General features: G+C 40.8%; 1 protein-coding gene across 1 annotated transcript in view; it reads left to right on the top strand.

The window, feature by feature from the left end:
• The window catches only part of THSD4 (thrombospondin type 1 domain containing 4), a 238819-nt gene that overhangs the window by 28228 nt on the left and 198195 nt on the right, over nucleotides 1–12396 (top strand). The window contains exon 4 of the mRNA XM_054641791.2: nucleotides 10354–10772. Coding sequence (XP_054497766.2) covers nucleotides 10354–10772 — 419 coding nt within the window. The remainder of the gene's footprint in view (nucleotides 1–10353; nucleotides 10773–12396) is intronic.

Below are 12396 nucleotides of genomic sequence, written 5' to 3'. Positions count from 1 at the left end.
GAAGGTTTGATTGGGCAATGTTTTCTGCTTTTAGACTTTATTATTTCTGAGTAAAAGTCTTGGAAGCTTGTCAGACATATAAAGTCAGAATTGACCAATACAGACTTTGTAGTTCCAGAAATACATGGCTACCTGAGTTTTATGTAGATGTAGCTTTTGAGCTTCTTTATGTTAATCAACACTGTCTCTGCTGTCAGAAGTGCACAAAAACTGAAAACAAAACCCAACTTTATATGTTCCTACATCTGAGTTTAGGTCACTACTCTGTTACTCCTATCTCTAAATTGCACAGGTTTGTACAGTAATGTAAATACATTAAATGTGGTATGTTCATTAGATAGAAATAAAAATTCTTTTTTTTTTTAAAGACTTTTATGGTTTTTTGCTGAAGACAGGAGTTGCAGTGTTGGCTGGAAGTCTCTTGGAGCTTTTTCTAATAATCTAACTTATTTATTCCTCATGCATAGTATTTAATTTCTAATATCAAGTGCACTCTGTAAGGCCAAAATATTCATCAATAACAGGATAAAACAGGGAAACCTTATGTGAAACAAAATAATTGCCACTTGCCTTTTAAAATCAGCCAAGGTCTCTGCAGCTGGATAAACTGAAATCTTTCTTATTATTTGAACAATTTACTTGCCTTATCCTCAGTACTGGACATATGAACAGCCCTGCTGCTGCTCATGATGCTGTCAAATTCTCTGTTCTCTTTCCCTATACTTATTTTATTGAAATTTAACCTTATCTGAGAAGTGTCATACTGTGGTGAACTGAAGGTTAAACTATAAACAGTCTTTCTCCTAGACAACCATTGAAGTCTGTATTCCCAATTTTCCAGAAGTCACTCCTGGGTGGATTTTTGACTACTCATATGTTTCTGCGTTAGGAAAGTAAGCTGTAGTTATAATTATGCCTTATTCATTTTAGCAAAACTGGTAATGGAAATAGTAGCAAAGTCTGTCCAAATAAAATTTCTGACATGAATATTGCTTTGGTTTAACATGTTGCTTCTGTTATGGCACTAAATATGAGTGTTGAAGCAACAGAAATTGCTTTGAATTTATGCATATCTTCTTGTCACTCAGTTGTAGATGAGTATTGAGTTCAGTGTCTTAACAAACTGATTTTTATTGTATGGAAGCAGTGTCAAGATTTATTTTTACGAGTTTTTCATTGGGCAGTACAATACTGTTAAAGAATTTTGAGCTTCTTTGGGCTCAGTGTAATTTCTTTCTGCTGGCTCAAAATTAAAGAAGAAATAAACTTGATGTTATCTCTGTCAGACACACAATGTTTCTATGAAAAGCAACTATTTATCAAGTGAATGTGACTATACTCCTCACAGAATTTTGAGATTAATGTGCTTTGGGAAGTGTGTTGGGGTTTGTTGGCTTCGGGTTTTTTGGCTGTTTTTTCCCCTCTCTCTTGTGTTGGATTCAAATACCTTTGTGGAGGGGTCATCAAGAGCTAAGGAACAGCATCCAGGATCAGAAGCAAGAGCTGAGGGAAAAGAGTGGAACAGGGGGAAGGAAAAGGTGGCCAAGATCTCTTGTTTGGTCATGGTGAGCAGTTTGAGCAGTTCAGTTTCTTGGACACACTGTAAGAGAGGGCAATGTGAAGCATGGAGCAAGTCTGCTCTGTCCTTCCTTGGAGCAAACTGGAGTAAGACAGAGTAGTTGATCTCTAAGCCTGGCTTTTGGCCAGGCACCAGGACTAAAGCCCAACAGCTGTCAGGAGCACCCTGGGACCTGCACCACAGCTGGCCACCACCTTGCCTTTAAATAAGCTCCAAAGCAGAGGCTTGGGAGGGAGGGCTGTGCTCTGCCCTGCAGCCCAGGCAGGGTGAAGCTCTGCCCCAGGGTCAGCAGTGACCCAAGTGTGGAACTTGTCAGGATTTGCTGAGCTGGAGCTCAGCTCGTGCTGACAGAGCCCCAGCAAAGGCACTGGGGTCTGTCTGTCTGGGCTGTGCAACTGAGCTGGATTGCACTGCAGAGGCTGAGTCACTGTGCATTTGCACAGCTGCTCTTCCTTTGCAACAAAGCTTACAGGTGTCACCCCTTCTTTTCTGGTGATGTTTTTGTTTATAGGATAACTGCTGTCCATTATTTGTATTTTCATCCACATCACTCGTGTGAAACACTTCCAGCTGCAAGGGAGTCCATATTTCTCTGGCAATTTTTCACTGGTCAGTATATCTGCTTGCCTTTAACTGTACAGATATACATCTGCTCCTTTCAGAACCTTTGGTAAAATAGTCTTTTCACTAATGATGTTGCCATTCTAATTGCAGTAGTCCTTAGGAGATGTGATTTAAACCACAAGAAGACTTTTCCTTTAAAATTAGCCTGTTAGTACAACAGAATATTTAGAACAACAGCTGAAAGAATTTTCTTACTATCTCTGTGTTGTTACTAATTCCCTGTCCTTGATGTTGTGGATTAAAGTGGTTAGGAAATAAAATTCATCTTTGTTTTGGGAAAGGAGACCAGGATAAGGATACATAATTTTATGTGAATATACTCTTTGAAAAATCAAGGCAAATATTTCTGTTGTTTTTAACCTGCTTTATCATGGACCTCTGAATTTCTATTTTTATATTTAAATTTAAAAATACTGACTTCTTTAAGCTCAGAGAGAGTTCTGTGTTTTTTCTGGAAGAAAATATGAAAATATCACAGTTCAAATTAGATTCCAGTGCAGGTAAGCTTACAGAGTCATAGATAAGTTTCTCACCTTCTTTCAGAGCAGTTCTGCAAGCTAGCTCTGTCCAAGCTTTGGGTAAGAGTGGTGATAAAGATGAGAAGCTTTTTGTATTCACAGATGAGTTCTTCTGTTAGGGAATGTTGCTTTCTATTTTGTGACAGCTTGTCCTCTCTGCTTCTGGAGTGATGGGTGGATGAGTCACCAAGAGATCTGGAGAGGTGTTACAGCACTTAGAGAATAAATAAAATGTGTATTTCTACCACATGTGGATCCCAAAGAATTTTCCTAAGTGTAGAAATAAATAGAATGGCAACAACTTTGTTACAGCTGTAGATGGCTGGCCTGGAGGAGGCTAAGGGTAGTATAAGCTCAGTGACCGGCCACAAATGGTGAGGGAACACTTTCAAAAATAAAGAAACCTAATTTGTGATCAAGTGAGGCCCTGATTGCTACCATCTTTACCTTACTGTAAATGAGAAGCAATCCTACCATGAATAAGGAATGGTTGTATGGAAGTGGTAGAAGTGAGGTCAGGACTCAGCTGTCTGTTACTTGAAAGCACTTAATGGTCTCACAGAAGAGTGGAAAGAAATCTCTTCCTTTAAACACTAATCTCCCAGAGTGCAATGGAGGTGGTCTTGGTGTGAAAATATTAGCCCAACTTGGGGGAAGCTTCAAGCTTTGTTGGCACAAAAACTATCCTGAACCTTTTTCAGAGCTGTTTACTTTCTAGACTATTCAAATAATGTTAAAGTTTCTTCAGATGTGGTCCAAGTTGGTTGAAGGGGCAGTTAAGCTGTCCAGACATTGTAACTCCCTTCAGTGATTTGTGAATACAAAGGTCTTCTATTTCCAGGCTTTTCAGCCTTTAATCTTCACAGGCACAGATGTTCAGACAGAGATTTTATACAAAGGACGGAAACCCAAATCGTTTAAGCTGGTAATATTTACACTTACCACGTACTGTAAAATACAAATGGTTTACTACTTCTCTGATTAAAGGCTTCCAAAATGCACTGAAGGATTAAAATGGCTGAGCACACGAAGCAGGCAGACATGTACACATTGTGTCATGATGTTTTGGTTGGCCTCTGCTCCATTTTTCTGCTGGCCTTGAGAGAAGTTATCTGCAAGTTTTGGGGGGAGGAGGGGCTTGGTAAATTGTTTTTTATCAAACCACCAATGTCCCACGTTTTTTATAAGAGGGATAAAAAATGCAGTTATTGCAAATGAACATATATAACGTGGACTGTAAACATACATAAGATGGACTTGCTGCTGGGAAATTGTCATAGCTATATAGGTATGGACTTTATTGGAAATCAGCTGAACTAATGCTGGAAGAATATTCCCTTAAAATGTTTAGATTGGTGACAGAATTAAAGGATGTGTTTACACATAGATGTGTTTACAACACTGGCAGGGAAACACAATCATGTTACACTTGAACAGGTTCTAAAACAAAACTAACATTTCCTCAGCCCATGCACAATTTGGCATGCTCTGCCCTGAGCAGCAATTCAGGTCTCATTTCTGGGAGTCTGACTGGTTTTGGTTTTATACTCTTGAAATTTTAAGAAGGCGAAGTCCAGCCCTTACTTTGTGGCTTGATCATTGATCAATTATATTCATGGAAGGTGAGTGTTCATGAGTGTTCATCTCATCCCAAGAATGACCTGTGCATTTTAAATCTGTACATTATTTTACTGCTATTTTGAATCATCAGTCAGTCTGAGCCTGGCTGTGGTAAAAGCTGCATGCATACCCTTTGTGACAGGCTGTGCCTTAGTGAATCTTTGATTAGCCAGGACTGTAAGATAAGGAAAATGCAACCCTGGAGCCATGGAATCAATAAGGAGTCCTGTTTTCCAAGTGCTTTGATACTCCTTTACTGACAATGGGGGCAGTTTGGTGTCATAGTGTGGGTTATCATGTGTGGGGTAGTGGGAAGAACGACCATGGAAGAGACAGTGAATGAACACCTAAAGCTCGAAGCGTTTTGGGGAATATTAACAGAACTTACAGGGGCTCTTTGCTCTGGGAAGCACAGGACAAAGAGGGTAGAAGCAGCTGAAAGTAAGACATGCTGGCTTCTGTTAATTCCCCTTTGCATCCAGTGTATGAATATGGATTAACTCAGTGAATACCACTGGTAGCATTTTAATGAGCAGGTGATAAAATGTTCTTCTGGATACAATTTCTTTGCCTTTGGGTGAAAGTAATACCATAAAGCTTTGAGAAATATATATTTATGCCTGATATATCCCTTTCAGACGGATATTTAGGAATATGATGTAGTTAACTTGTTCATGAGTCCATTTCCATTCTGGGCATTTACCCAGAACAAAGAATTACTGGATAATATGTTACAAATTAAATCTATGAAATCTAATAACACTCTTGTATCTAAACTGAAATGGTAAGAAATACCAGGAATGTCTGTCTTGGTTTAGATATTTCCAGGTTCAAAGCTTGCCATTGTCTTGTATATGTTTTCAGTTTTGAATTTGGATTGCTATAGCATGCTTAATACCTACAGAATACTTAGTAACACTGGCTAAAGCTACAACAGCTTAATTATGTAGCTGGCTAAAAGGTATATACTGTCACTGAGCATTATAATCATTATTACTGTGAAATTCCATCATTAATTCATATTTGGAGTATGGCATGCAGCACTGCACACCCGTGCAAGAATGTAGGAGTGGAAAAGGTGCTGAGAATGAGGAATTCCTTACAAAAAGAAACTGAACAGATTAGGACTGCTGAATTTCAGAAAGAGATCCTGGATTGTGCTAGCAATTGCAAATTAGACATCGTAGCCTGGTGAAAGTGAATGCAGAATGATCATTCTTCATTTGTCACTAAGAAAAATCTGGGAGACATAGTGAAATGGTCAGGCTGCACGGATGACCAGAGCACAGAGAAGCACTTTTTCAATGTAAATGTACAATCTTTTGGAAGGCAAGATTAAAAATATGCTAAAAAATGTATTAATTGTATTCATGGAGAAGAAGTCCAGTAGTGGTTATGAAAAACAATGGCAATATGATGTTTAGCTGAAGGAGGCCCTTAAATTACTGATTAGCTGTAAGAGAGGGTCCCTGGATATCTCAGAATATGTCCTGGTTCTTACACTGTTTCCTAAAGTTTTGCTTCTCCCCCCCACCTACTTTTCTGAATTTGTATTTAAGCTATAGTTTAACAGGATGAAGTGTCCTACAGTACTTAAAATTAGGGTTTGTCAGATCAGTACAGCGTTGTCTGCCATTGTCTTCCTGCACAAGAAGTTACGTTTTAAATAGTTGTGGCTTTCAGTTCAAGTGATGTTTCCTCTTCAGGGACATTGTTGCATAGCACAGTTTCAACAACTGCTGCTGAAATCCTGAGATGTGGATCTTATTTCTAAATTCTGACAGAGGCAGTACTAGAAATGGGCATTGAATTTCTATACCTTGTGTATTCCTACTTTCTGCTGAATTTTTGACTCAGGATCAGAGTAATTGGTGAATCACATGAATTAAAGATAAACTATTTTTCTATTTAAAATGTCATCTATGTCAGCCTGCTGGTAGTATTTTTAATTCCATATGATTTCAGAAGAAAAAACCCAACAAACTCTTTTAGAATAAAACCCATATGCAGTGCAGCTCCTGTGTACAAAAGGGACAAAATACAAGAAAACTGGGGAAGGAGAACAGAAAGGGATGCAGGGTACTGGTGAGTAAAGGAAGGGGTGACCCTGAAAGTACCCTTCTGAAAATCCAGCCTCAATTCCATTTGCCACTCACTGGTCAAAAGGTGGCAGGTTGGAAGAGATTTGGTGTGTAACAGTCATTATGAAGAAAATTTCTCTTTTAAGGAACTTGATAGCTGATTAATAGGAGTTGTAGAAATTTCAAGCACTTGCATACCTGAAAACTTACTTGTTTATTGTTATTTAAACTTACTGTTTATTGTACAGCTGCATGGAGTGAACTGTGTTGTGTCCACTTCCAAGCCCTGGCTTAAAAAGATTGAAAAATGTGTAGGAAAGAAAGAAAAGGGGAAACTAAAGGGGAAGCAAAATATTTGGTTGTGATTAGCTTGCAGTAAATAGAAATCTTGGTAATGCACTTATAGTTGGAATGAGTCTAGGTCACCTAGAGAAGGAATCACTCATGAACTATGGGAAAGTAGATTAAATGGGTTGGTTGATCTCTATCAATGGGCTATGTGATTCTCTTAAAGAATTTACTCTCATTACTTAATTTGGCAAGAAAAGTTCAGTTTGCATTTCACTTATTCCCCAGTGCAGGCTCAGACTCTTCCTTCCAGAAAGTGTGCTTTTAATGGTGAGTTGTTAAAACAAGAGGAGGGACCTAATGTCAGGGATCTGAGTATGTGGTGTGTCTGAGAGGTTCCGAAATACTTCAGCTGAATCCTGTAATTTCAGCTGTAATTTCTTGGCTATATCACAGAGCTGTGGCAGATTTTTTCTTGGCTATTAAGTTACCTGGAAATCACAGGATCAAAGGAGGGGAACTGGCCTGTGAGTGCTGTAATTCAGCTCCTCTGCCCTGGGGAAGGGTCAGTAACACCTCGTTTTCCTGGTTGAGCTTTAGGATTGGTTTCAGTGCTGCTGGGATCTCCTCAGGCAATTTGTTCCTGGGCTTTGTTTGCCTGCTCTCTATGTAGTTTTCCTCCTTTAATTGGGATCACCTTTGAGTAAATTTAAATCTGAATGGTTATTCATGTGTTGGCTATAAACAAGAACAGTTTGCTGCAAAGAGAAAAGTAACAGATCTTTGTATTTATTTATGTCAACTGTTTGGAAGTGTCTTTATTATCCAATCTGTTTCTCCTTCCCTAAACTAAGCAGCTTCAGTTTATTCAGTCTTTCATAGTAGAACTCACTGAGTAGATTATGCCATCAATCACATCTCTCCTCTGATGATCCATCTGTAGCCCTTATCTTACTCAAAGTAAAATATCAGTAAGAAAAGTAATAAAAGTTCATAACCTGATTTACAACTGAAAATTCCCATCTCAAAATATTATTTTAGACCTAGGTAGAATTGATGAATTTGTCTATCAGTATGACATTATAATGTTACTTTAAAAAATTTTTTTTATAATGTTATTTTTTAAGTTTTATTTTTATGTTCTTCCTTAACTAGCTGGATTAGACCTTCTTGTGCTGTGTCTACAACTCTTTCACTATGAAGATTAGGGGGTGTGAAATTACTTTACATTGCCTTCAGTCATATGAAGCATCATTTTATCTGAACCAATTCTTGCTGCAATGAATTTTGGCAGCTGGAAGGTTCTGTCTGTAGCAGGTTGACACTCTTCACTATTCAGTTTCTCTTTTTGCAAATGGTACATTTCTTATGTTAGTGAGAACTTGAATTGCTTGCAGGTTATAGTTTTTAGTTGTTGTCTGCATGAGTGTCTTTGGCATTAAAAAAACCAGGTGTACTGAACCATTGTAAAAATGATTAAGTAGTCCAAACAAGTCCAAACACATCGGATAACAAAGGACTATTAGTTTTACAGTAAGAAAACTTTACTGCAGACTGAGTTTAGACCAGAAGAGTGTCTCTGTGTGTAGTCATTACCATTTAATATCTGAGGTAGAGCACATTAATGCATAGTGTAAGTATGGACAGTGAATATTCACTGGAAAAATCACAAACTGAAGAATAGCTTGTTTAGCTGGTCAAAGTGTGAACCAGTGGTTCTGTTATTGGATATGAAAGCAAATGTAGCAGCCAGAAGGACCTTGCTGCATGTTCTAAGTTTGACATTATGTGGTATTAGGTTGTACAGGCTCTTGGATTTTAAAGGCTCATGCCAAATGGAGTATGCACAGGAAAAAAGACATTAAATACACAGACATCTGCTCCTGTTTTCAAATGACATGGGAGAAATGGGTAACATATCACACTAATGCAGATGCTTTTTATTAATCACAAGTTATAATTAAATGCAGTTTTTTCTGTGGTTGGTGATGAAAGTGTGAGAGCAACCCCAGAGGAGGGAAATGTTTCAGATGATGCAGACCACAAGTGGCTATTACCCAGCAGCAGCACAAACCCTGTGCTGGCTTGCTTGTTGCATTGTAATGCTGTGTTCAAGGCATGTCTGCAAAGCAGCCTGGCCTGTCTGCAGGCAGCTGATGAGGAGGGTGTGCTCCCTGACACTCTGGGGCAAGCTCAGTCACCACAGCCTGGGGCCTGTGATGAGAGACCCAGTGTGCAGATGGTGACCCTGTGCTGCTACACAGTCATGTTTGAGGCAAAATTATTAATGGAAGTTATGGGTTTAGGTTCTCATGCTGTGAAGGGGAGAAGTGACACAGACAAGGCTGGCTTTCCAAAGCTCACTTGGAAAAGCTCACTTGGAGGTAGCTGCACTAGAATAGGCCTGGAGAGCTATGGCACACATGTTTGTGGACAGTGCCTTTTCTTGTCTCCCAGCTGAAGTGATGCATGTGTGTGCTTGTTGGTACAAAACTTGTTTAGAGTATTAATAAACTACTTAAAGGATGCTCATTTAAAAGAATGTTCTACATATTAATAACTGTGAGAATTAGATATTGGGAACCTGCTTAAAAACTTGTGATTCAACTAGTTGTTCAAGAGAAGCAAGAGAAAAACTGCAAGTCTGAGTACTTTGTTTATTGCAAAACACTGAGAAATCCTGACTCTATCTAGCTCCAAGGTGGCTAAACCTTGGAGATGGGGGTGGGTGATTGTAACTTCCTGGTTGTGCTGCTACCTGTCCAATCACAAGGTCAGGATGTGTAAAATATTTGGCTTGAAGAGTTAACTCTCTTTGTGGAGAGACCCTGCCCTTGCTAATCCTTCCTAGCTTCCTTCATGAGAAGGAATCTCTGCCTTTGGGCTTCTTTCTTTCACTTGCTTTGTGCTGCTGAATGGTGAGTATGGACTAAGTGGCACTGAACTCCAGACCAGCTATTTATCCCACCTCTTATTGAGGTTTCTGTGAATGTAGGATTGAGTGGGTCATCCTGAAGTGGTAATGTGGGGACTGGGGTAAGAGTGGTAATATAAGAGTTAACTCCAGCAGCATTTTGGGTTGGTTGGAAATCAACCTGTCCTCTTACATCATTGCCTTTGTAAAAAGTTCCACATTAGATGGGAGTTCCTGAAATATTACTGCAACCAGCAGCACACTGCATTGTTGAAGCGTCAGAGTGCAGCAGAGCAGTGAGTGTCTGTTAACTCAATTTCATTACCAAAAGTGACCTTATTTCCTGCTTTTGGTAACATTATAACACATTTCCAAGCTTTGCATCATGCAATTTTTCCATTGCTGAGAACAAAGAAAATCTATTTCTATCCAGATAGTCCAAAAGAAAAACCAAAAAATAACCCAACCCAAAAAACCAACCAAACAAAAAAACCCACCACAAAACCCGGAACAACCAACCCCAAACTTTTTGTCCCAATGGTTGATGGCTGTAGGAGACCTCCTCCTATACTGGCAGTCCTTTGGCAGGCAGGGAATAGCACAAGTTACTTCCGATGCCATTCCATTTCTCTTGAGAGTGGGGAGTGAAGGGCTGAACACCGAGGTGTTGGTGCTCCCCTCTTCCTCCGGTGTGCATTCCGGTTCCTAAGGCTGTCCTTGTGTCCGCAGGTGCCGCAGAGGATAGAGGAGCACGGCGATGGCCCCGAGGACAGCGGTGGAGTGCCGGGCCTGTGGGGCAGCTGGGGCCCCTGGTCCGCCTGCTCGCGGAGCTGCAGCGGCGGCGTCATGGAGCAGACGCGGCCCTGCCTGCCCGCCTATTACCGGGAGCGCGGCTACCGCCGCCCGGGCCGCCACTTCGCGGGCCCCGAGCGCGCCCTGCCGCACCCGGGCGCCCACCGCGAGGACTCGCTGTCCGCCTACCCCGGGCACGTCATCTCTGCCATCCGCACCTCCGTGCCGCTGCACCGCAGCGAGGAGCAGCCCTGGGCGCCGCCGCGGAACAGCAGCAGCAGCCAGGGCGGGCGGGCGGCGCTGAGGGGCAGCCGGCACTCGCAGGGCCCGCGGCACAGCGCCAGGCCCGACAGCAGGTACGGGCTGGGCACGGCTGTGCCAGGCTATGCCAGGGCACCTGGGGCTTCTCACACCTACAGGGACCTTAGTAGAGACCAAGAATGGCTTTTACAATGGCTACTGCCTTCAAGGCCCTCCCGCGACTACTTACATGATGTCCAAGGGCAAATGTCATTATTCAGGTTATCTCACTTCCCTTTAAGATTTGTGTTGTGATTTATTGAGAGGTTTTTCCTTTTCTGCTGCGCTCTCATTTGGCATTTCCATTAAATATCAGAACAAATAACTGTCCTATAATTGTATTCTTTCCTATTCTTCCTCCTATAATTGTATTCTTTCTTATAATTGTATTCATAACTTCAGCAGCCAGTCTGGTATTAATTGGTTGGAAAAAAATTTAACTTTTTTCATAAAGGATGGTCAACCATCTGTTGACTTTAGTTCTACTCCAGACTCTAGTTTTGCTTTATATTTCTATTTGTTGCCTTTTCATTTTCTTTTTTTCCTTCCTACCACCTCTTTTAGCAAAATTTCCTGTTTGTTTAATACACAGAGTATTTTAAACACTATATATGTTTTTATTAATTTCACAGTAATAGTCTTTAAGGCTGGGTGAAGCTGTGCTGTTACAAGTAATTCCAATTAATTTTCCGACTTGGAGAAACACTTCTTTATCCATTTAGAAATCAGTCTATCAGATTTCTTTTATATATGTGTGAGAGGAAAATAGATGTGTTTCCAGTCTGGAGACTGAGCAGAACAGGCATGGAGATCCCCTGGGATGGAGCACTCTTTAAATGTCTGTTCTCTCTGTCTTTCCTCTGAATATGTATTCCAGCAGCTCTCCATGTATTCCAGCACCTCTCTGGTTCTTTCCCTCTCAGCTCTCTTCTGGGAGATATGTGAAGAGAAGCTTTTTGGGGTAGCTGACAAGAACACCCAAACCAAATAAATCAGAGAACACTCCAGTTTCTCCCTGCAGACATAACCAAAGAAACCTTCCTTCATATCATCTGCATCTTTAAGATTCCTAATGAAGCAGTCAATTGTAATTCCCTTTTTAAAGATACTTTGCTGTCCTTAGCAGCATAAGAAAGAATATTACCTTGAGGCAGTATTCCAGCCTGGCTGGAATAAGACAGTAGGTCTCTGTTGCTGCTGATCAAGACATTCTCAACCCCTGCAAGAAACTCTGTCCATAGAAAAGAATACTTGAAAACAGAATTAACCTGTAAAGCTCCTGCCTATCTCAGTGAAGCAAGAGTTTCAGAAATTGGGACCAGCTGTTCAGATGTTGGTCTTCTCTGGTGTTGCCAGTTTCCTATGTCCCTGCTTTGTCTTTCTGTCAAACCCATCCCAATGACAGCCCAGACCTGCTGAATACAAAGTCAGTGTAGCACTGATGGTCTCACAGAGTTCAGGGAGTGCCAGAGACAGGATTAGTAGTGTTAACATGAGTGCATTGAGGCAAAAGTCATACTTCCTTTTTTCTGTTTTCCTACTTAATAATTGGCTATAATGCACTTCTGTTCTGGGCTGTGCAGTGTGACAGCCCCGGGTTGTGGTGCATGGCTGGGTTATTGCTGGCATGGGAGCCTGGCCCTGAACTGTCAGCACAAAGCCATCCAAAGGCTCTGTGCT

Source organism: Agelaius phoeniceus, chromosome 13, assembly GCF_051311805.1.
Source record: "Agelaius phoeniceus isolate bAgePho1 chromosome 13, bAgePho1.hap1, whole genome shotgun sequence".
NCBI classification, from domain to species: domain Eukaryota; kingdom Metazoa; phylum Chordata; class Aves; order Passeriformes; family Icteridae; genus Agelaius; species Agelaius phoeniceus.
The sequence above is the reverse complement of the archived record's forward strand: the minus strand, read 5'-3'. Positions and strand labels throughout refer to the sequence as shown.